This window comes from Trachypithecus francoisi, unplaced genomic scaffold (assembly GCF_009764315.1).
Source record: "Trachypithecus francoisi isolate TF-2019V2 unplaced genomic scaffold, Tfra_2.0 Lachesis_group3, whole genome shotgun sequence".
Taxonomy (NCBI): Eukaryota; Metazoa; Chordata; class Mammalia; order Primates; family Cercopithecidae; genus Trachypithecus; species Trachypithecus francoisi.
In genome coordinates this window covers 135450959-135477265 of record NW_022681468.1, presented here as the reverse complement: position 1 = coordinate 135477265, position 26307 = coordinate 135450959, and the positions used below count along the sequence as shown (strand labels likewise).

Sequence of the window (26307 nt, the reverse complement as noted above, 5' to 3'; positions counted from 1 at the left end):
CTCCATGGAGTTGTCATTTGTGTGTTTTTGTGTGTGCATGTGTGTGTGCTGAGAACATTAATTTCAGATCTGTCCTCTTAGCAAATTTCAAGTATATCGTGCAGCAGTTTTCACTATTGTCCCAATATTTCTTGCACAACCTCTTTGTGCTAAGCATGTCATCCTGTGCCATGGTATGGGCATGCAGCCCTGAACAAAACAAAATTCCTGCTGTCATGGGGCTTACATTCTAGGGAGGGACACAGGCAATAAGCAAATAAATTATGCAGTGTGTCATATAATGAAGAATGCCATTGAGAAAAAAAGAACAACAAGGGAACAGAGATTGATAGGAATGCCATTTCAGCTTGAGGGAACAAGGAAGATTTCTCTGAAGTGGTATTTGGTATATGCCTGAAATAAACCCGGGACCAAGAGAGCTATGAGAATTTCCTTCCATGGCAGAGAGAATGTAACAGTGGCCATGAGATAAGAGTGTCCTCAGAGAATTCTAAGAACACCAGGAAGTCTATTGTGGCTGGACTGCAATGAAACAGAAGGAATAGTGGCAAGAAATGAGATCAGTGAGATTGCCAGCACCACATTATGCTGGGCTTTCAGTCTGCCAAATACATCTAGAGTTTTTCTAAGTGGAGTTGGAAGCTATTGAAGATTTTTAGCAAAGGAGAAACACGATCTGGTTTTTATTTTAAAAGGCTATCTGTAGGGGGTTGAACAGAGACAATTTAGGAAATTATTGCACAGGTTCAAGTGGGAGGATGGTAAAGGGATCTATAGCAGCATTTTTGGAAGTAATAATAAATCCTCAGATTTAGGATACATTTTGCTGATAGGTTGGGTGTTGAGTATGAGAAACTCATCAGACTGAAGTGGAAAGATTGCATGGGCAGTTAGATAAAATAGTCTGGAGTCTGCGTTAGAAGTCAGGTCTGCAGATGTGAATTTGGGGACCACCAGTATATAGATGCTATGGAACATGGGACTAGATGTGATTGCCAAGAAAGGGATTGTTGATGGAGAAGCGAAGTGGTCCAATGATCAAGCCCAGAGGATCACTGTGTAGGATTTCCAAATAAAATACAGAATACCCTCCGTTAAACTTGAATTTTAGATACATAAGGAATAACATTTAGTATAATTGTGTTACAAATATTACGTGACCATGTTTGTACTAAAACATTCACTATCTGAAATTCAAATTTAACTTGGTGTCCAGTGCTTTCATTTGATAAATACGGCAACTTTACTCCAATGGTTAGAGGTCAGGCAGTTGAGAAGGAGCAGCCAGTGAGATCAGAGGAAAGCCAAGAAGGTGTGGAGTCACAGTATCCAAATGAAGAAGGTGTATCCAGAAGCCAAGAGTGTTTCTTTTTTTTATTTTTTAACAACAAACTTTATTGAAATATAATTCACATACCATAAAATTCTCCCATTTAAAATATGCAGGTTAGTGGTTTCTATCATATTCACAGATTTGTGCAACTCTCACCAAAATCTAACTTTAGAACACTGATATCACCACAAAAAAGAAACCCCATGCCCATTAGCAATAAATCCCATTCCACTCTCCTTTCCAACCCTAGGAAACCACTAATCTCCTTTCTGTCTCTATGGATTTGCCTATTCTGGATATTTTATATAAATTGAGTCATATGTGGTATTTTGTGACTGGCTTCTTCACTTAGCACAATGCTTTTAAAAGCATATGGTTGATTTATATGGTGGCAGTGGCAGTATGTAATTTTTCTTTTAACTTTTATGTTCAGGGGTATATGTGCAGGTTTGTTACATAGGTAAACTTGTATCACAGGGGTTTGTTATACAGATTATAACACATCATCCAGGTATTAAGCCTACTACCCGTTAGTTGTTTTTCCTGATCCTGTCCCCCTTCCCACCCTCTACCCTCCAATGGACCCCACTGTGAGTTGTTCCCCTCCATGTGTCCATGTGTTCTCATCATTTAGCTCCATTGTGGAAGACAGTGTGGCAATTCCTCAAAGACCTAAAGACAGAAATACCATTCGACCCAGCAATCCCATTACTGGCTATATACTGAAAGGAATATAAATCATTCTACCATAAAGGCACATGCAGGCATATGCTCATTGCAACACTATTCACAACAGCAAAGTATGGAATCAACCTAACTGGGTAAAGCAATATGGTGCATATACACCATGAAATACTATTCAGACATAAAATGGAACAACACCATGTCCTTTGCAGGCACATGGATGGAGTTGGGGGCCATTATCACTAGCAAACTAACACATAAACAGAAAACCAAATACTGCAAGAGTCTTTCTAGAGCAGTCGTTTTCCCAAACCATGCTCAGAGGAACCTCTCAACTATGGCTATCAGATGTGGGGACTGAATGAACCTCCACTCAAATTAATTCCACCTGAAGAACAGTACTTTTATCTGCCTTACTTATCAGTATTACACATAAGGTTTCATTGCAACAAAAATTTTCGCCGTTAAACAATGAATTTGAAAACTCACGAGCAGGGGAATTCACAGCAGTTGAAACAGATTAGAATCCTAGGGTGACATTGAAACAGGATCAGGCAAAATGTGTTTTTATATTCTAGAATGTATATTCTTTATTTTTAGCTTCCAGGTCATAATTGAAGAGTGTATAAAACAGATGAGTTTCGAACTAAATCAAATGAGAGCAAATGGAAACACCATATCTAATAAGAACAGTGCAGCAATGGATGCAGAGATTGTGTTAAGACCTCTCATGGATTTTTTGGACAAAATGTAAGTTTTTTTGCCCAGTTTCTTCTATACTTATTGCCCTAAATTTGACTTGTAAGGCTTTAAGAAAAACATTGATTTCCTCTGTGTAAGGCAGCAGTAAAAGTCTTTCTATAGAAATAAATGAATTCAAAAATAAATAAATAAATTCATTAAAAAGCAACATACCTTTAATTGATTACTACATAAAAATAAAATAGGAATAACTTTGTACAAGAAAGGAAAAAAAGAGAGGAAATAAGTTTTATAACTAAGGAGGTTGCTGTTCTGAGGCAGAGACAGATTTAGAATTTCATGCTCCTTGGATAACATATTGTTTTCAATCCTCCTGGACAGAGAGAAAGACTGAGCTGAGTCCAGAATATCTGATTTCATGTCAGAAACCTGATGAAAAAAAGAATATCACAGATGTGACTGGAATTAACTTAGCTCAGAGGCAAGCAGATAGCTGCCTGACCCAACCTTCAATAATGATTTATTGAGTGCTCACCTATATCAAACCATATTCTACGCACTGGACAGTGATGAAAAAGAAAGCCGAAGTCGCTGATACCATGGAGATTACAGTTTAATGGTGGTGGAAGTGCATGGGAATGCAGGCTGTTATGACTGACTAAGACAAATTCTTAACCAGAAAGTTTGGTTGGTTGCTCTGTTTGTTTTTAAGGTGTTTGTTCTGTTCCTATTCTTAGAAGTTCTAATTTACTACGTTTGAGGCAGGGTCAAAGCACCTATATTTTGTAATGTGTCCATATTTGAGAATCATTGATCTAAAGCAACCAGACACATGATTTCTTAAACAGTGGTACTCAAAACCAGAACTGAAGGTAGAAGAGAAAAGTGAATAATAATTTTGAATGCCTACCAAGGGACCAGTGTCATATATGTTAGTTTACATATGTTATCTCATTTATTATTGTTGTGGCAAATTAATATCAAAAGGACCAAGATTTAAATAAAAGAGAAATTACAATGTCTTTCTTTAAAGACAAGGACAGTAGTCACCCCACAGGGCTGCTGCTGCCACCAGCACACGTAGACACCACCTCATTGCTGCCATCAGCCACTGTCCCAACAAAGCGCTTTGGCCAGCACTCTCCATCAGAGTGTTGTTACCAGAAAACCTTCGCCCCTCCAGTGCAGCAGGTGCTTACCCTTGAGGCAAAAGAAAGCAAAGTAATGGGCCTTGTACCAGGTCCCAGGGTTAAAGCATGCAATCTAGGAATGCCAACCTAAGCCTTGACCCCCTGAAATCTTCCAGAAATGAACCCAGTTGACTTTGACTGACCCCAGTGTATACCACAGTGAAATCCTCAAAGCCTCAAGGGCATGAAAGAATATAAAAGCAAAAAAATGCTATTCAAACAACAGCAACTTCAAAGATTAAAGGAACATTAGCCCATGCAGATGAGAAAGAACCAGCGTAAGAACTCTGGCAACTCAAAAAGCCAGAGTGTCTTACTACGTCCAAACAACTACACTAACTCCCCAGCAATGGTTCTTAACCGGGCTGATGTGGCTGAAATGACAGATAAAGAATTTGGCATCTGGATAGGAAAAAAGGTGAAAATTCAGGAGAAAGTCAAAAGCCAATCCAAGGAACCCAAGGAATCTAATGATACAAGAGCTAAAAGACAAAATAGCCATTTTAAGAAAGAATCAAAGTGATCTGATGGAGCTGCAAAATTCACTATAAAAATTTCCTAATATAATCAGCAGTCCTAGTATCTCCCCTGGGAGATACTATACAAGATAACCACACTGTCATCAGATTCTCCAAAGTCAATATGAAAGAAAAATATTAAAGACAGCTAGAGAGAGGGGGCAGGTCACCTACAAAGGGGATCCCATTATGCTAACGGTAGACCATTCAGCAGAAACTCTACAAGCCAGAAGACATTGGGGGGCTATATTCAGCATTCTTAAAGACATTCCAAATAAGTATTTCATACCCCCCTAAACTAAGTTTCATAAGCATTGGAGAAATTATATCCTTTCAGACAAGCAAATGCTAGGGAAATTTGTTACCCTAGTCCTGCCTCTCAAGATGTCCCTAAGGGACTGCTAAACATGAAAATGAAAGATCAATACCTGCCAACACAAAAATACACTTAAGTACATCAACTATAGACACTATAAAGTAACTGCACAATCAAGTCTGCGTAACAACCAGCTAAAGACACAATGACAGGATAAAATCGCACATAGCAATATCAACCTTGAATGTAAATGGACTAAATGCCCCACTTAAAAGGCAGGAAGCTGTCTTTAAGAGACTCATCTCACATGCAATGACACCCATAGGCTCAAAGTAAAGGGATGGAGAAAAATCTACCAAAAAAATGGAAAACAAAAAGGAGCAGGGGTTGCTATTGTAATTTCAGATAAAAGAGGCTTTAAACAAACAATGATCAAAAAAAACCCAATAGCATTATATAATGATAAAGAGTTCAACTCAACAAGACTTAGCTATCCTAAACATATATCCACCTAATACTGGAGTATCCGGATTTATTTATTTTTTTTTTTATTATACTTTAAGTTCTAGGGTACATGTGCATGACGTTTATATCATGTATAACTCCCCAATGCAATCCCTCCCTCCTCCCCCCTCCCCATGATAGGCCCCAGTGTGTGATGTTCCCCTTCCCGAGTCCAAGTGATCTCATTGTTCAGTTCCCACCTATGAGTGAGAACATGCGGTGTTTGGTTTTCTGTTCTTGTGATAGTTTGCTAAGAATGATGGTTTCCAGCTGCATCCATGTCCCTACAAAGGACGCAAACTCATCCTTTTTGATGTATCCGGATTTATAAAGCAATTTCTTAGAGACCTATGAAAAAACATAGATAAATACACAATAATAGTGGGGGATATCACCATCCCACTGAGGCAGATCATTGAGGCAGAAAACTAACAAAGATGTTCAGGACCTAAACTCTACACTTGACCAAAAGGACCTAACAGACATCTACAGAACACTCAACCCAACATGAACAGAATATACATTCTCCTCATCTGCACATGGCATGTACTCTAAAATCAGTCACATGATCAGCCACAAAACAATTGTCAACGAATTCAAAAAATTTGAAATCATACCAACCACACTCTCAAACAACAGTGCAATAAAATTAGAAATTAATACTAAGATGATCTCTCAAAACTATACAATTACATGGAAATTAAGCAATCTGCTCCTGAACAACTTTTGACAATGAATTTAAGACAGAAATCAAGTAACCCTTTGAAAATTTTAAAAGAAAAGGAATAACATACCAGAATCTCTGAGACATAGCTAAAACAGTGTTAAGAAAAAAGTGTATAGTGCTAAACATCTGGATCAAAAAGTTAGAAATTATCAATTTAACAACCTAGAGAAGCTAGGAAAACAAGAGTAAACCAACTCAAAAGTCAGCAGAAGAAAAATCACCAGAATCAGAGTTGAACTGAATCAAATTGAGAGATGAGAAACCATATAAAAGATCAATGAAAGAGTTTGTTTTTTGAAAGCATAAATAAAATTGGTAGACCACTAGCTACACTAATAAGGGGAAAAGTGAGAAGATTCAAATAAACACAATCAGAAATGACAAAGTGAGCATTACCACCGACCCTGCAGAAATCCAGATAACCCTCAGAGACTATTACAGAGACTTCTATGCACATAAACTAGAAAACCGAGAAGAAATGAATAAATTCCCAGAAACATACAAACTACCAAGATTGAACCAGGAAGAAATTGAAACCCTGAACAGACCAATAATGAGTTCTGAAATGGAATCAGTAATAAAAAGCCTATCAACCAGAAAAGGGCCTGGAGGAGATGGATTCACAGCCAAATTTTATGAGTTGTGTAAAAAAGAGTTAGTACCAATCGTATTGAAACTATTCCAAAAATTGAGGAGGAGGGACTGCCCCATAACTCATTCAATGAGGCCAGCATCATTCCAATACTAAAACCTGGCAAAGACACAACCAAAAAAAGAGAAAACTTCAGGTCAGTATCTTGATGAACATAGATGTAAAAATCCTCAGCAAAATACTAGCAAATCAAATCCAGCAGCATATCAAAAAGCTATCTCAGGATTATCATGTAGGATTTATTCCTAGGATGCAAGGTGGTTTAACAGATGCAAATCAATAAATGAGATTCACCACATAAAAACAACTAAATACAAAAGTTACATGATCATCTCAATAGATGCAGAAAAGGCTTTCAGTAAAATTCAACATTTTCTCATGTTAAAAACCCTAAACAAACTAGGCATTAAGGGAACAGATTTCAAAATAATAAGAACGACTTATGACAAACCCACAGTCAATATCATACTGAATGGGCAAAAGCTGGAAGCATTCCCCTTGAGAACCAGAACAAGACAAGGATGCTCACTCTCACTACTCCTATTCAACTTAGTACTAGAAGTCCTAACCAAACAATCAAGCAAGGGAAATAAATAAAAGGCATCCAAATAGGAAGAGAGAAAGTCTATCTCTCTTCACATGTGATGTGATCATATACATAGAAAACACTATAGTCTCTGCCCAAAAATCCTAGATCTGATAAACAACTTTAGCAAAGTTTCAGGATACAAAATTAATATACAAAAATCAGTAGCATTTCTATACATCAATAGCATCCAAGCTAAGAGCCAAATCAAGAACACAGTTCCATTCACAATAGCCACACACACACACACACAAGAAAAACCCTAGAAATACAGCTAATGAGGGAACTGAAATTTCTCTAGAACAGGAATTACAAAATACTGCTGAAAGAAATCGGAGATTACACAAACAAATGGAAAAATATTCCATGCTCATGGATAGAATCAGTATTGTTAAAATGGCTATATTACCAAAGCAATTTACAGTTTAAATCCTATTATTATCAAACTACCAGCAATATTTTTCACAGAATTAGAAAAAATAATTTCAAAATTCATTTAGAACAAAAAAAAAAAAAAGTGTGAATAGTCAAAACAATCCTAAACAAAAAGAATAAAGCCAGAGGCATCACAGGACCCACCCTCAAACTATACTACAAAGCTACAGTAATCAAAACAGCATGGTACTGGTACAGAAACAGACACATAGACCAATGAAATGGATTAGAGAACCTGGAAATAAAGCCACACACCTACAACCATCTGATCTTCAACAAAGTCAACAAAAACAAGCAGGAAGGGAAAGAACTTCCTAGTCAATAAATGGTGTTAGAATAACTGGCTAGCCATATGCAGAAGCTTAAAAGTGGACCCTTTCCTTTCACTGCTATAAAAATCACCTCAAGGTTGATTAAAGACTTAAATGTAAAACCTAACACTATAAAACCCTGGAAGAAACCTAGGAAAAACCATTCTGGACATAGGCCCTGGCAAAGTTTTTATGAGGAAAAACAAGCTTTTTATGAGGAAAAAAGAAAGCAATTGCAACAAAAACTAAAAACAAAAAATAGGACTAATTAGAGAGCTTCTACACAGCAAAAGAAACTATTGTCAGAGTAAACAGACATCTTACAGAATAGGAGAAAATGTTTGCGAACTATGCATTTGACAATGTTCTAATACCCAGACTCTATAAGGAGCTTAAATAAATTAACAAGCAAAAAAAAAAAAAAAAAAAAACATTAAAAATGAGCAAAGCATATGAGCAGACACTTCTCAAAAGAAGACATACAAGCAGCTGACAAGCATAAAGAAAAATGCTCAACATCACTAATCATTGGAGAAATGAAAATCAAAAGCACAGTGAGATACCATCTCACACTGGTCAGAATGACTATTAGTAAAAAGTTAAAAAATAACAAATCCTGATGAGGTTGTGAAGAAAAGGGAATGCTTATACACTGCTGGTAGGAATGTGTGTTCATTAATCCACGGTGGAAAACAGATTGGAGAGTTCTCAGCGAACTTAAAACAGAACCTCAATTCAACTCAGCAATCCCATTACTGGGCGTATATCCAAAGAATATAAATTGTTTTACCATAAAGACACGTGCATGTATATATATGTTCATTGCAGCACTGTTCACAATAGCAAAGACAAGGAATCAACCTAAATGCCCATCAATGGGAGACTGGATAAAGATAATGTGGTATATATATATATATATCATGGAATACTACACAGCCATAAAAATGAATGAGATCATGACCTTTGCAGCAACATGCATGGAACTGGAGGCCATTATCCTGTGCAAACTAGCACGGGAACAGAAAACCAAATACTGCATGTTCTCACTTGTAAGTGAGAGCTACACACTCAGTACAAATAGGCACAAAATAGGGAATAGTAGACACTAGAGCCTACTTAAGACTGGAGGGCAGGGGGAGGGTGAGAATCAAAAACTACCTATTGAGTACTATACTTGTTACCTGGGTGTCGAAATAATCTGTACACCAAATACCCATAGCATGCAGTTTTCCCAGGTAATAAATTTGCCCATGTGCCCTCTGAATTTAAATAAGAGTTGGAAAGGAAAAAAAAAGTTAGATACTCTTCCAGGTAATTAAACTTATTTAGTGCATTTCTTTTTCTTTCCATCTAAACTTTCCCACAGTCATACTTATAAAATATTTAAATAGGTAAGGATAAAAAAGAAATAACTCACAGGAAGAATCTCTTCTGTATACTATGACTTCTGCTTTAATTCCAATTACATTTGGCTGCCTTCTTACTACATCAATAAGTCTAATGTTGTTATCTATTTAATGTCAATATTTAGTAGGAAAAGAAAGCCTTACATTTTCTTCTCTGTGGGGAAATATCTAGAAGATAGGTATATAGGTAAGTAGATAATAGGATGTAGATAGGGAAGTCGGTGCAGAAGAAAGGAGAGAGGAAAGGGAAGAAGTAAAGAAAGAAAAGAGAGAAGGAGAAATACTTTTCCTCATTTCTTTAGTTTGTTAATGTAGATTTTCACTTTTACAACATAATTGTCTATACATTCTCTGGACATTTTTATCTTAGCATATGACTCTTTTCTGTGGACAACACAGAAATGGGTCATTATAAACACACGAGCATTGGTTGTGAATGTGATGGTGATGAACAGCAGGCCCAAGCAATCCCAATTCGCTTCAACCTCTCACTGGAATGCCTTCTGTTTTTTAGAAGTCCAATCAGTAGTTTGGAGATGTATTATTTATTATCAGAGAAACTATTTGCTTTCTATGTCCTGTGACCAAAGTTGTGGAATATAACAGAAAGTTTTGAATAATCTTGGTACTTCCAACTATTAGCTGAGTGACTTTGAATCCATTTCACCATCTATAAAATGGGGCTAATAGATAAAATGGGTTGACTCTTATTTTCAGTACATTTTGATTCTTATTTGTACTCAGTCTTATTAAGTATAATTAGAAGTAGAAAATTATGCCATCATATATGTCATATTGTTTAATTATTGGTGGAAAGAGATAATGTATAAAATTAGGAAATAATCTATGAGCTTTAAGTATTTGTAAAAGATATTTAAAAATTTTGAAAGAAATATGTCATGAAGAATTGCAGAAATCCTCGGGCTAATTCAGAATGCATAACTTAAAAGCCACTGCATAGGGGAGATACTTAAAAGCCAGATATTGATTATGTTTTCAAGGAGCTAATAGATTAGGAGGAGAAATAAGAAAGGAACACAAATAAACGTAAGATGTAAAGTGATAATGAGTACAATATTTACTTCTACTTCAAAGAATGAATAAAAAATTGATTTGGTTTGGGTATTTAAAGGTGGATAAGGTTTTGATATATGAAAATGAGGGGCAGGCATTCCAAGGGGAGGGAAAACAGCTACGTAAATTTTCATGAAAATGCGATTGATTATATGACAGGAAATCTTTATTGCCAGCCAGTACACATGGCATTTGAAAATTGTCTGATTAATTAGTTTTGTATTCAGCCAATCTAGATAGCTCAGGTTTTGAAATATATGCTTTTCAGCTTACATTATCAAGTTGATTAATTCAGACTGAATTAAAGAGGCATTTGCTAGTCCGCCTTTATTTTCTATTATTTAAAATAAACAATAGAGGATTGAAAGTCTTCAAGGTGGTTTGAGAAAATTCCCTTAGAAATTATGTTATATTATAAATGTATAAGCTCTTTTTGTCCTGTGCAGCCTCTCTAAATAAAACATCTTATTTCTTTATGTTACACTCTCTCCACCAAGACCTCACCACTTCACAAATTGAGGTGTAAGCTGCATTTTCAACTAGCAAAAATCCTACAATGAGCTGCGCACGTGACAATGATTTTATTCCTGTTCTTTTAGTTCCAGTCTAAGTAGGATTAGTCAGCATGCCAAGTATGTGAGCTGACCATAAACACAAGATTAATTCTTAGACTTGGATCTTTGGAAAGTGGAAACTGTACATCTGCAGCAAAATTGGCAGAGTTATTGTGTCTCATACCAGGAATTTCTCTGTGGATAGCCTTTTTTATTCTTCCATGATGCATCTGCTGCTTTCTACCCTATGTCCATGCCAAATACTCACCAGCAAGCTAGAAATGGTACCCTTGGAAAACAGTTTTCAAATTACAGGAGCTAGAGTTCCACATACATGCCTCAGGGGTCCCCAACCTTCTTCTTTATCCAGAGAAGTTTGCTTTCATATATTTTTATATATTGGGCTGTTACATACATAGTGTTAGGATAAATACTTTAACATAAAAATGTGTCTTGAAAATCTCTCCATGTGCCTCTCACATGCCTTTCAATGTTATCCATTGTAATTACATAAATACAATTATGTATATCCTTAAATATTTAAAACAGCCAAATCTGTCTATCATGACTAGAGCCCAGGTTATAATTTCTGAGTCCAAAAGCATACAGAGTAGCATTATAGGGAGTCAATGAGGCTGCCCTGAAATACATGACCCATCTTTGGTTCTCTGTGAAACAGATTTAATTCACTCAGAGACTCAAAGAAGCCAGGGTCATATCACAGTATATTTAATATAGTATTATTATATTATAGTATATTTCATAGATATTTATGCAGCACTGTGTCTTCATACACAGGCTCAACTTCCTACATAAGCACATTCATCAGAGGCGGTATGGGGCACTGGAAGACAGGCTGGATTTAGAAGAAAAGAGTCAAACTTTGAATCTAACTTACTAGCTTCACTTCCGTGGACAAGTACCCAAGCCTCTCTGTGCCTGTTTTTGAGTTGTAATATGGGTATAATAGTAAATGAGAAATATATATAGAAGTTTCTAAAGAATAACTTGTATAGGTATTATACAAATGCTAGATACTGTTACATCATTACGTCACCATGAGAAGAATTTGTAAGGAATACCTTACACCTATTAAAACTGGTAAATTTTTATTCTTGATTGAAATTATATACACCTTTCCCATGTTGCTATGTTAGTCCAGTGCCCAGTAGTGCTGAAAATGTATTTCTTTGGTGTTCCTAGGCCATGAACATGGGCATATACTAAATACACATTGGGGTGAGGGTGAAAATCGTGTGCTTTGGTAGAGTGACTCCCTATGGCGAATGGTCTGCCTTCTGCTGCTGTAACGTGCGTTAAAAATATGGGTTCTGTTGTCCTTTTCTCAACTGCCATGCCAAACCTTGGTGACTGATATCAGAAATTGCTCTAGGTTTAATAAGTATTAAATATGAATAAAAGGAATCATTTTCCTTTAAAGATATTTTACTTTATGTGCTTTAAAAGTTATTTTTCATTGGTTTCAAAGAATGTATTTATTTCTGCCTTGATTTTATTATATACCCAGGAGTCATTTGGGAGCAGGTTGTTCAGTTTCCATGTAGTTGTGAGGTTTTGAGTGAGTTTCTTAATCCTGATTTCTAATTTGATTGTGCTGTGGTCTGAGAGACTCTTTGTTACGATTTCTGTTCTTTTGCATTTGCTGAGGAGTATTTTACTTCCAATTATGTGGTCAATTTTAGAATAAGTGTGATGTGGTGCTGAGAAGAATGTATATTCCTGTTGATATGGGGTGGAGAATTCTGTAGAAGTCTGTTAGGTCTGCTTGGTCCAGAGCTGAATTCAAGTCCTGAATATCCTTGTTAATTTTCTGTCTCGTTGGTCTGTCTAATATTGACAGTGGGGTGTTAAGGTCTCCCACTATTATGGTGTGGGAGTTTAAGTCTCTTAGTAGGTCTCTAAGAACTTTATGAATCTGGGTACTCCTGTATTGGGTGCATATATATTTAGAATAGTTGATTCTTCCTGTTGCATTGATCCCTTTACCATTCTGTAATGCCCTTCTTTGTCTCTTTTGATCTTTGTTGGTTTAAATTCTGTTTTATCAGAGACTAGGATTGCAAACCCTGTTTTTTTTTTCTTTCCATTTGTTTGGTAAATATTCCTACATTCCTTTATTTTGAGCCTATGTGTGTCTTACCACATGAGATGGGTCTCCTGAATACAGCACACTGATGGGTCTTGACTCTTTATCCAATTTACCAATCTGTGTCTTTTAATTGGGGTATTTAGCCCCGTTTACATTTAAGATGAATATTGTTATGTGTGAATTTGATCCTGTCACTATGATGCTACCTGGTTATTTTGCCCGTTAGTTGATGCAGTTTCTTCATAGTGTCGATGGTCTTTAGAATTTGGTGTTTTTGCAGTGGCTGGTACCAGCTTTTCCTTTCCACATTTAGTGCTTCCTTTAGGAGCTCTTGTAAGGCAGGCCTGGTGGTGACAAAATCTCTCAGCATTTGCTTGTCTGTAAAGGATTTTATTTATACTTCACTAATGAAGACACAACATACCAGAATCTCTGTGACACAGCTAAAGCAGTGTTGAGCGGCAAATTTATAGCACTAAATGCCCACAGGAGAAAGATGGAAAGATCTAAAATCAACACACTAACATCAAAATTAGAAGAACTAGAGAAGTAAGAGAAAACAAATTCAAAAGCTAGGAGAACACAAGAAGTAACTGAGATCAGAGGAGAACTGATGGAGATAGAGACATGAAAAACCCTTCAAAAAATCAATGAATCTAGGAGCTGGTTTTTTGAAAAGATTAACCAAATAGATAGACTGCTAGCCAGATTAATAAAGAAGAAAAGAGAGAAGAATCATATAGACACAATAAAAAATGATAAAGGGGATATCACCACTGATCCCACAGAAATACAAACTACCATCAGAGAATACTATAAACACCTCTACGGAAATAAACTAGAAAATTTAGAACAAATGGATAAATCACTGGACACATACCCCCTCCCAAGGCTAAACCAGGGAGAAGTCAAATCCCTGAATAAGCCAATAACAAGTTCTGAAACTGAGGCAGTAATTAATAACCTACCAACCAAAAAAAACAGCCCAGGACCAGACAGATTCACAGCTGAATTCTACCAGAGGTACAAAGAGGAGCTGGTGCTATTCCTTCTGAAACTATTCCAAACAATAGAAAAAGAGGGACTCATCCTTAACTCATTTTTTGAGGCCAGCATCATCCTGATACCAAAACCTGGCAGCGACACAACAAAAAAGAGAATTTCAGGCCAATATCCCTGATGAAGATTTATGCAAAAATCTTCAATAAAATACTGGCAAACTGAATCCAGTAGCACATCAAAAAGCTTATCTACCATGATCAAGTCAGCTTCACCCTGGGATCCAAGGCTGGTTCAACATACACAAATCAATAAATGTAAAACATCACACAAACAGAACCAATGACAAAAAAAAAACATGGTTATCTCAATGGATGCAGAAAAGTCCTTTGATAAAATTCAGCATGCCTTCATGCTAAAACCTCTCAATAAAATAGGTACTGATGGAATGTATCTCAAAATAGTAAGAGATATTTATGACAAACCCACAGCCAATATCATACTGAATGGGCAAAAGCTAGAAGCATTCCCTTTGAAAACCAGCACAAGACAACGATGCCCTCTCTCACCACTCCTATTTAACATAGTATTGGAAGTTCTGGCCAAGGCAATCATGCAAGAGAAAGAAATAAAGGATATTCAGATAGGAAGAAAGGAAGTCAAATTGTCTCTGTTTGCAGATGACATGATTGTATATTTGGAAAACCCCATCATGTCAGCCCAAAATCTCCTTAAGCTGATAGGCAACTTGAGCAAAGTCTCAGGATACAAAATCAATGTGCAAAAATCACTAGCATTCCTATACACCAATAATAGACCAACAGAGAGCCAAATCATGAGTGAACTCCCATTCACAATTGCTGCAAAAGAGAATAAAATACCAAGGAATACTACTTACAAGGGAAGTGAAGGACCTCTCCAAGGAGAACTACAAAACACTGCTCAAGGAAATGAGAGAGGACACAAACAAATGGAAATAAATTTCATGTTCATGGATAGGAAGAATCAATATCATGAAAATGGCTATACTGCCTAAAGTAATTTATCAATTCAATACTATCCCCATCAAACTACTTTGACTTTCTTCACAGAATTAGAAAAAACTACTTTAAATTTCATATGGAATCAAAAAAGAGCCCATATGGCCAAGACAATCCTAAGCAAAAAGAACAAAGCTGCTGGCATCACACTACCTGACTTCAAAATATACTACAAGGCTACCATAACCAAAACAGCATTGTATTGGCACCAAAACAGTACCAAAACAGTACAGTACCAAACAGTACCAAAACAGTACCAAACAGGTACAAAACACTGTACCAAAACAGATATCTAGACCAATGGAACAGAACAGTGGCCTCAGAAATTACGCCACACATCTACAACCAGTTGATCTTGGACAAACCTGACAGAAACAAGCAATGGGGAAAGGATTTCCTGTTTAATAAATAGTGTTGGGAAAACTGGCTAGCCATATGCACAAAACTGAAAGTGAACCCCTTCCTTACACCTTATACAAAAATTAACTCAAGATGGATTTAAATCTAAGACCTAAAACCATAAAATCCCTAGAAGAAAACCCATGATTATCTCAACGGATGCAGAAAAGACCTTTGATAAAATTCAACATGCCTTCATGCTAAAAACTCTCAATAAAATAGGTATTGATGGAACGTATCTCAAAATAATAAGAGCTATTTATGACAGACCCACAGCCAGTATACTGAATGGACAAAAGCTGGAAGCATTCCCTTTGAAAAATCATTCAGGACATAGGCATGGGCAAACACTTCATGACTGAAACACCAAAAGCAATGGCAACAAATGCCAAAATTGACAAATGGAATCTAGTTGAACTAAAGAGCTTCTGCACAGCAAAAGAAGCTATCATCAGAGTGAACAGGCAACCTACAGAATGGGAGAAAAGTTTGCAATCTATCCATCTGACAAAGGTCTAATATCCAGAATCTACAAGGAACTTAAACAAATTTCCGAGAAAAAACAAACAAACCAAAAAAACATCAAAAAGTGGACAAAGGATATAAACAGACACTTCGCAAAAGAAGACATTTATGCGGCCAATGAACATATGAAAAAAAGCTCATTATTACTGGTCATTAGAGAAATCAAATCAAAACCACAATGAGATACCATCTCACACCAGGTAGAATGGCAATCACTAAAAGTCAGGAAACCATGGATGCTGGAGAGGATGTGGAGAAATAGGAATGCTTTTACACTGTTGGTAGGAGTGTAAATTAGTTCAAACATTTTAAAAGACAGTGTGGCAATTCATCAAGGATCTAGAACAAGAAACACCATTTGACTCAGCAATCCGATTACTGAGTATACACCCAAGGGATTATAAATCATTCTACTATAAAGACACATGCACATGTTTGTTTAGTGCAGCAATATTCACAATAGCAAAGACTTGGAACCAACCCAAATGCCCATTAATGATAGACTGGGTAAAGAAAATGTGGCACCTATATACCATGGAGTACTATGCAGCCATGAAAAGGGATGAGTTCATGTCCTTTGCAGGGACATGGATGCAGCTGGAAACCATCATTCTCAGCAAACTAACACAGGAACAGAAAACGAAACATTGCATGTTCTCATTCATACGTGGGAGTTGAACAATGAGAACCCATGGACACAGGGAGGGGAACACCACACACCAGGGCCTGTTGCAAGGTGGAGGGCTGGGGGAGGGATAGCGTTCAGAGAAATACCTAATGTAAATGTCCGGTTGATGGGTGCAGCAAACCACCATAGTACGTGTATACCTAGGTAACAAACCTGCACATTCTGCACATGTATCCCAGAATTTAAAGTATAATGGAAAAAGAGGTATTTTTCTTTCCAAAGCCTATTGATTTAGAAAACAATGTAAGAAAAGAAGTATGCTGATTTCATTTTCTATCTAATATAGAGAATTATCTAATGTACAGAATCATGAAATAGTTTTTTTTTTTTTTTTTTTTTTTTTTTTTGAGACAGAGTCTCGCTCTGTCGCCCAGGCTGGAGTGCAGTGGCCAGATCTCAGCTCACTGCAAGCTCCGCCTCCCGGTTCACGCCATTCTCCTGCCTCAGCCTCCCGAGTAGCTGGGACTACAGGCGCCCGCCATGTCGCCCGGCTAGTTTTTTTTGTATTTTTAGTAGAGACGGGGTTTCACCATGTTAGCCAGGATGGTCTCGATCTCCTGACCTCGTGATCCGCCCGTCTCGGCCTCCCAAAGTGCTGGGATTACAGGCTTGAGCCACCGCGCCCGGCCAGTTTTTTGATATTATACATTTTGTATAATAATTTAGTAAATGGAATTTAGCATTTGAAAATTGTAAAGGCCTAAATTGATACCTTGATATGAAATTTAAAAGTGAATATATATATATATTTTTTCAGATTAAGTCTCTCAGCAAAAATCTGTGAGAAAACAGTCCTAAAGCGAGTTTTGAAAGAGTTATGGAAGCTAGTTCTCAATAAAATAGAAAAACAAATCGTTCTTCCTCCTCTGACAGATCAAACAGTAAGTATATAAAGTTTAGTTATGCTTCCATTAACCCATCTGTTTTTGGTTTAAGTGAATGGTTTTCATCCAGATGAAATACTAATTAAATCCCTTTTGGGAAAAAGTGTTTGGTATCCAGTTTCTTAACAATGATCATACAAATTATAGTTTCCTATCCAGTCCATTTTAAATAGTGGCAATAGCAGTCAAACTTCATGTTGCTTGACAGTCAGAACTTAACCTCTTAAAACATGTATCAAAGTTCTATTTATAGTGTTATCTGGTTTACACATATAATTTTTATTTAATTTTACTGATCTCAAGAAAATAGAAGTAAGATACAATGTATCCACTGTGCTTCCTTCTTAAATTTTACAGTTTAAGGAGATAGTTACACCACTGTTATTTGGATTTTTTTTTTTTAACCTTTCAATTATGCTTTCATCTCTTACCTCCCCACTTGGAGGTTAATAGAGGAGGCACCTTTTAGTGAATCTGAAGAATGCGATTGTATTGCACAAACAAAAAGGAAAAGAACCAGAAAGATCAATTGGCTGCAAAGTTAGACAGTGGTCAAGTGGATACATAGAGCCAGGTATGTGTTCACATATCCTGAGCCAAACAAGGGAAAAATAACACTAACAAGCACCTGTTATGGGGTAATGTATTTTTTCTCCATGACTGAGGAAGACAAATTGATGCAAATAGTGAGTAAGTATCAATGGAAATAAAATATGCATTATTATACATTAGTTATACACACTCAGTCCATGTTTATCCAGTGAAAGCATATGCCTAGAAAACATTTTCTTATAAAGTGTTCCAAGATGCAAATATACATATGTTTTTGTTGATTTACTGCCAGACAGTGAGTGATAAAATATAAATTACTTTTAGTTTCGCTTAATGCCGTGAATGTGTGGTTTAATCATTTTATAGCCTACATATATATAGGTTCCAAGTCACTTTTATAAATACACACACATACGCATATTACTTCAATACATAATATATTTCCATAACACCAGTTAGCCCTCATGTAATTGTTCAATAGAGGAATATCAGTATAATCTGGAAGTTGGGTTGGTTTATATATACATTTCCCTAGGTCAGAGGCTCTGGAATATAATAGAAAAACTATAACGTCAGCAGAAAAAGAAAAAAAGCTCTCACTTTGGCTACTTCACAGACCCGTTTTAAAAAGGAAAAAAGAGGAGAGTAACTGTATATGAGCTCCCTCTCTGGAAAACTGAACCTTGCATGACTGTCACAATGGCAGGCTACCTTCCCCCTCTGCTGGTAGCTCCACTTGCATGAGCATTGTCGCAGCCCACTATTGAACTCTGCTGTCTTGTTGTTTTGTTTATTTTGCATTTCTTATTTACTTATTTGTTTATTTGTTTGTTTATTTATTTATTTTTTTGAGACAGGGTCTCGCTCTTTCACCCAGGCTGGAGTGCAGTGGCATGATCTCAACTTACTGCAAGCTCCGCCTCCCAGGTTCACGACATTCTCCTGCCTCAGCCTCCTGAGTAGCTGGGACTACAGGCGCCCGCCACCACGCCTGGCTAATTTTTTTGTATTTTTAGTAGAGACAGCGTTTCACTGTGTTGGTCAGGATATTTTGCATTGTTAATGTTCCTTAAGGCAACCATTAGCTTCGCTGAGTTCCCTGCTAGCTGTCCAAGCCATATCCCAAAGTAGCAGTTATGGTTTTGATAGGTCTTTAGTAACAGAATTGCAAGGGCTTGGACTGTTCTGCCCATTGCTGTTTTTCCCGTAAGTCCTATCATTTTTAGTGTGCAATTTTGTAGAATACGAGGTTTTTCAAGAATGCATATATTATGTTACAGAAATGGGATTTCATTTTCTGTATAAGGTTTTCTCTGGGAAAGCTCACCATCACCTAAAATTTCTCTAGCATTGAGATATCCAAGTATGAATGCATATCATTTATTCATTCATTAAATAAATATTCTTTGAGCTCCTACTATGTACTAGGCACTGTGCTAGGTGACAGGGCAAAATGTGAGCACAATTAACCCCGGTTACTATTCTCAAACTTATAGTCTTCAATTCTCCAATAAATATACACACTCCAATAAATAACTAGATAACATTTGTTCAGAATAGCTAATTTTCCTTCCTGTGAAAATATTTCAAGCTGTAATGAACTTGGCCAAATTTAGTACTTTTCCAGTCACATATTCCAACAGACATGCCTCTAGTTTTTCATTCTAGTAAAGCATTGGATGGTTTATTCCGGTGTTTTTGAAATTTATTTCCCCAGGGCCTTGGGGTTCTAGAGAGAAAGCCTCTGGCTGAGGGAGGGGTTAAGAGGGTAGGTTGCTAATAGATTGGACAGCATTTTAGAAGGTGCAATTCCACCTTCTTTAGCCCCATATCTTCAGATTTTGCATACATTTATTTTTGCAGGGAGTAGAATGAGGAAGTTGCCTCTGCTAAAAATAAATGAATAAAAGTTAAAGATCACTAATTTAATCCATATACTACATTAAACTGGCTACATTAGTAGCAACCCATTCCTTAACCTAAACTTAAGACTTTCAGAAGTGGAACACCTATGAGGACTGTTATACTGCCAGCGGTATGAGATATATTTGACCCAATCTTTATAATAGACCAATTAAGGGCATCTGGCATAAGCCATAACTCTAATAAGGGAAATAAAGAAATTCTCTGTTGATTGCATTTCTATTGTGACTAATACTGAATATCTTAAGACTGAGTTTTCTCTCACTTTTTCTTTGTTTCTAGGGACCCCAGATGATTTTCATTGCAGCTAAAGATCTTGGACAACTATCCAAACTGAAGGTAATAAAAATAAGGAAATTACTCATTCATGGAAAGTAGTGAGTTAACTACGGTTCTGCAAGCATCCTCTCCTAGTAATAGTAACTAGTATGGCAGGATTAAGAAGATGTATGTCTGTGATTTCACAATCTGCTTTCGGAATTTTTAACTTTGTATTGCAGCATTGAGCATTATTACTTCTGGATTAAATTAGAGAGCACATTTTCTTTTATATATTAAACTGGCTTGGTATGAACAAAGACAAAATGGAACACTGCATAGAAATCCAATGAAGTCGGCCGGGCGCGGTGGCTCAAGCTTGTAATCCCAGCACTTTGGGAGGCCGAGACGGGTGGATCACGAGGTCAGGAGATCGAGACCATCCTGGCTAACACGGTGAAACCCCATCTCTACTAAAAAATACAAAAAACTAGCCGGGCGAGGTGGTGGGCGCCTGTAGTCCCAGCTACTCGGGAGGCTGAGGCCAGGAGAAGGGCGTGAACCCGGGAGGCGGAGCTTGCAGTGAGCTGAGATCCAGCCACTGCACTCCAGCCTGGGCGACAGAGCGAGACTCCGTCTCAAAAAAAAAAAAAAAAAAAAGAAATCCAGTGAAGTCTAGAGGAGTCTTAAAACCAAGAAACATAGTACAGGAAAATGAAATTCATCAAAGCAGACACTGAACTTGTCAACATGTTCAATCCCATTACAAGTGGGGGATGTTCTGACTAAATGACCCTGTGCTTAAGCATAATTTGAGATTCCCAAAACTCTGGATTTTCACAGGAAACTTCAGTCCCTGTTCCTGTAGCATAGGAACTTGACTTGCTAAAATACATGCTATTTTTATTCCATTTCTACCTACTAGAATATAGTTAAGGGATGAGTTCCAGACACAGGTAACCTTGGTTCAAATAATTCCTTAACTGCTTCCTACTATGTGACATGGGCCAAAGTATTTTACCTCCCTAATCTTCAGACGTGGCTCTTGTAAAATGCAAAAAAAAAAAAAAAAAAAAATTATAATGATAACAGTTACAAGGATTGTTGTGAGTGTAAATGAGACAACACATACATTATCTTTGCCTGGTAACTGCAAAGTATATGTCATCTCCCACTTGCAGAGGGAGCGATCTTCATTTCTCCCCCAGCTGGTAGCTCAAAGTTAGGTGCCATTGAGTATTGGATTGTTTCATATGTACAGCACAGGGGGAAAAGAAAATGTATAATTATGTACTGAGGTAAAATATGTGCCTTATAATTTCAGTATTCTATTTTATCATATGCCTTATCCCATTCCTAACACAAAAATTAAAACCAATAATCCATCTGGAAGATATAGCTATCACCTGAAGTTGTTACTCACAGGTGTTCAGTGCTGTTGATGGTTGGAAGGAAAGATAAAAGGTACATGTCACTGCCAAACTATTATTTTGGATCTTGGATCTGTATCTCTTTCTTTATCCCTTTTATTACCTCTCTGGGATTTCTGGAGCCTACTTTGAAAAGTAGATTTATACACTGCTGAAGTTTCTCACATAAAACCATGAAGGTGAAACAACATAGGTCTTATTGCAAAAGAAATGGCCCTGGCCATGCATCTAATATCTGTGTGATGTTAGTAAGCACACTCCATCTCCCCAGACTTCAGTTTCCTGAGTTGAATGTTCTATCGGCTAGAAGTGTTTCAGTTTCAAGTGATGGAAAGCCAAACACAAGCAAACAGGGAATTGACTGCTACATGAAATTTCATAGTCCAGGGGTAACTCTGGTTTCTGTGACTGCTTGATTAGGGATTCCAACAATGTCACAGGACCCAGATACTCACTACCTCTCGACTCTGCCCTTCTCCTTGTTTGATGCATTGCCATAACAGACCTTCATTTCTGTGTGTAAGTTGGTTGTCTCTGCTCTCACATCCTTTGATGTAACATCTTTTCAACTTCAAATCTTGTAGAGAAAAACACCCATCTCAGTGCAGGGAATCACAGCAAAGTCTCCTGGAATATCAGTAGCTCTGAGGAAGTATGATCACGACTCCCAAACAAGTCACTGTGGTCTGAGAAGTGACATGTGCCAACTGGCTTAACTCACATGCTCACCCTGAGGTTCGGGTACAGTCAACCCAATCCAAATCTTATGAACTCTGATCGAGATAGAGGCTGGTTCCCTAGAGAGTATATACATGCTCTGTGGGAAAAATCAGGGTCCACAGAAAACATAACACTTGAGCATGCTTTGTGATCCATTATTTTTTCAATTCACTGATTTCTGTTTTAATTCTAATAACCTAAAAGCACACTATACATACAATGACCTAACAGGATTATTTCAACAACGGTGAAATAATATGAAGTACTAAAGATAGTCTTTGTATCTATTGATGATGAGAAAAATAACTTCATTCTGCATCATATTCCGTTACTGGCTTTTGAGTTTTTCATTTTTAAATTATCAGTCCATTTAGTTATCATTATTTGAATTACAGAGCAATAAATCTCCTACAGTATTATACAAAAACCTGGCACCTGGCATATTATACAAAAACCTCCAGCTGGCATGAAGAACTTCAAATTGTGTAAAACTATTCCCTCTTATTTTATTAGAATGTCACTTCCATTTAAAAAAAATGTTAAACCATGGGTCTTTAAATTTTTAATACATTAGTTTGAAAGTAGATTTGATGTGCTGAAAAGGTGCTATTTGAAATAATTGTACTGATAGAAAATTTCAGAACTCCTATTTAGGAGTATTGATAGATAACTGCCTAAAGGAACACAAGATCAAGAAAAGTAGAACAATGCGGGGAACTAATTGGTTTTCTGTGTGTGGTGATGATTTAGGATTAATTCATTAAACATGTATTTATTCAACAATTTGACATTTTCTATTACTTCATACTCTGGGACTTCATTAGGTGTAATATATACATTATTTTATAATATATAATATATATTATATATACATATTATAATATAGAATGTATTACAGAAAACATTTATAATGTGTATTATATAATACATATTATATATGCTATATATAAAACGTATATATTTGCCTGATAATATTTCATATAATCAGATTTATTTGACATAAAAGAAAATATGCATAAACCTTCAGGAACTGGTGATATAATATAAAAACCAATTGATGAAAATATACCTGAGACTCTGAGTTTACTGCATGCTTTTTACTTGGGCAATAACTCATTGCTGGCCTCTTTCAGAGATCCCCTTACTTGAATGATCTGTTGCTAACCTAAAAAATTATTTCTAGCAAGAATTATATTTCTATAGCACCAGCATATATCACTTATTAGCATCTGTTAAAAAGTAATGTGACCACATTGTTAAACCAGTCAAGACTGATGAAGCCAGAAAAATTAATTTAATATAAAATATTTTTAATTACTTGTCTGAAAGCATTTTACCCTATAATTCAGCAAACATTTCTATTACTCTTTGAGTCTCAATGGGTATATAATATTGCTATTTAAAAACTGTGAAATGAACTAATATGATTAACTTGAAATCCATGTATCAGAGAAGGATGCAGTAAGATGTATAAATATATATCATGGATCCATGAAGCATTACACTATGTTGTTAGCAATATCCAAATACAATGATTCTATTGAGGCATATAAAATCCTGTGACACACACTGAAGGAAGTACAATCCAATTACCAAAAATTTACTGAGTGCCTAGCAGATAACAACTGCCAAAATAGACACTGAAAAGCTGAAGGAGTGAGCCAGACATAGACAGATTATTATCTTCCGGAAGTCGTGGCAACTACTAAATAAAGCAATAAGATAAGGGCCAAAATAGAAGTACAAGCCACTGGGTTTGATGGCATGGTTTGTGCGTTGCACAAAAATGCTTACATAAAGGAGCAAGTGACAGCTGAAATTGAGCCCATATTCCACTTGCCAAGCTGTATGTGTTGACTTGAAGCTGTCCTCTCATAAAAAAATAAGACATCTTTTATTACTCACCAAAGGCACTGCTTTACTCATCATTCCATACCTGCACAGAGCTATGTTCACCCACGTGGGACTTTTCTTCTAATTCACAGAGGCCCCTACATAAGTTTAAGCTCCAGAAGGACAAAAGTCTACCCTGTATTAAACAATATATCTCATTCCCTGTGAAGAGTGCTGGCACATAATAAGCACTCAATAAATATTTGTTGAGTGTTGTTGTTTAGAATAATGACAGCCCTGGGATGATTGTGTCAGTTTGGGGGGATCAGATATTTTTAAATTTTTCCCTTAGATTTTTATTTCCTTTATTATTTTCTTTTTCTGCCATCATTTCCCTCAATAAGCTTTCTATGATGGGTTGAAACAGGCCACAGTGAACAATGAAGAAAATCCATTGTAAAATGATGAAATAAGTTTTAAAATCAGTTCTAAAATATTTTAAATGATTATAAAATATTTAAAATCTTCACAGCCAAATTGAGTTAATTTCCTTGGGGCTTTTCCCAGGAACGTGTAAGAATTGAGAGTATGTAAGAAGAAGAATGAAAGGGAGGCATTATATTTAAAGTAGACTTTATCAGTAATAATTGGGAGAGGCTTAAATTTGCTTCTTAAATCCTTTTCATGACTGACATTCCTCAGTGTGACAGACATAAACCAAGGAAGTCAGGTGAAAAAATTTCATCACACATTTTCCAGGTTTCTCTCTTTTTTCCCTAACAGTAGCTTACACGTGAAAATAAAACCACACCGCGATCAAAGCACTTCTTTTCAAGTAGACGTTTACCATTTCTTCCTTTGACAAAGTGGAGATTTATAAAATATATGACCAAACAATCATTTCATTTTAAACGCATTCATGTGCAGAAGATATTTCAAATAGGGAATTTTGCATATGGGGATAATACAGATTATGTTTTAAAGTAGTTGTTGAATACATGAACTGGTTGTTTTATAATCAGTTCCTACCCTGTTTTCCAGGAGCACATGATTCGAGAGGATGCCAAGGGTCTGACGCCAAGACAATGCGCTGTAATGGAGGTAGTCCTGGCTACCATCAAGGTAAGGTTATAATGTTCCTATATATACATCCAGAGAGGCCCCCATTTACCTCCAGAGATAGGTAGCCCTGATCTTAGCCATGTATCAGTAGAGCTGTGCCATTCAAAGAGATAGTAGATAGTTGAATAGATACAGGTTGGTGCAACAGTAATTGTGGTTTTTGCCATTGATACTATTGCACCAACCTAATACATTCCCGGAGGATGCCAGATTTAGCCCTGTCTGTCTCCTTATGACATCCACAATACACTATTCTTATACTTGTTTCCTTTGTCTCTCTCTAAAGCGTAAGTGAAACCTATGTTGTAACATATGTTCTCAAAGAAAGACATGTACCCTAAAACCCAGATAAACAGATGCTTCAGGAATATTTGGGGTTGCCAGAATTTGTTTTTATATGTTTTCTATGCATGTTGAAATTATTTTTAAAATATCAACCCTCCCTTCTCACTTAGTAAGTACAATAATTTCATTTCATTTTCTGCTGAAAACCCAAAGACGTTGTGTTGTATGCATCAACGGTTTTCATAGCCAAAGGTTAACTAAAAGTTATCGTAGTGTGTGCTAAATGTGTGCAGATCTCAAAAGGTAACCCAGAAGTTATTTTCAAACAGTTTCTTTCATATTTATATCCATATATATTTATATGTGAAAGTTTATTAAAGAGTTTGAAAGATGAGTTCGTCGTCTAAATTCAAATCATGTCCAAAGTGTTCACTCTTCACTGGGGGAAGCATCTACTATCCAGGATGTGTGACTAGCATAGCTATTAACTATACTATAACTGTTAGGTACCATGAGCCATTTGTAGAGCACAGAACAGTTCTACTGG

General features: G+C 36.5%; 1 protein-coding gene across 2 annotated transcripts in view; it reads left to right on the top strand.

Moving 5' to 3' along the window:
• Positions 1–26307, top strand: part of UNC13C (unc-13 homolog C) — a 670888-nt gene that overhangs the window by 565298 nt on the left and 79283 nt on the right. For both annotated transcript variants that reach the window (XR_004431983.1, XM_033190063.1), the window contains exons 26-29: positions 2618–2767; positions 17511–17634; positions 20395–20451; positions 25395–25475. Coding sequence is in view for 1 of the 2 variants with exons in the window: in XM_033190063.1 (XP_033045954.1) it covers positions 2618–2767; positions 17511–17634; positions 20395–20451; positions 25395–25475 (412 nt within the window). In the remaining variant the exon portion in view is untranslated. The remainder of the gene's footprint in view (positions 1–2617; positions 2768–17510; positions 17635–20394; positions 20452–25394; positions 25476–26307) is intronic.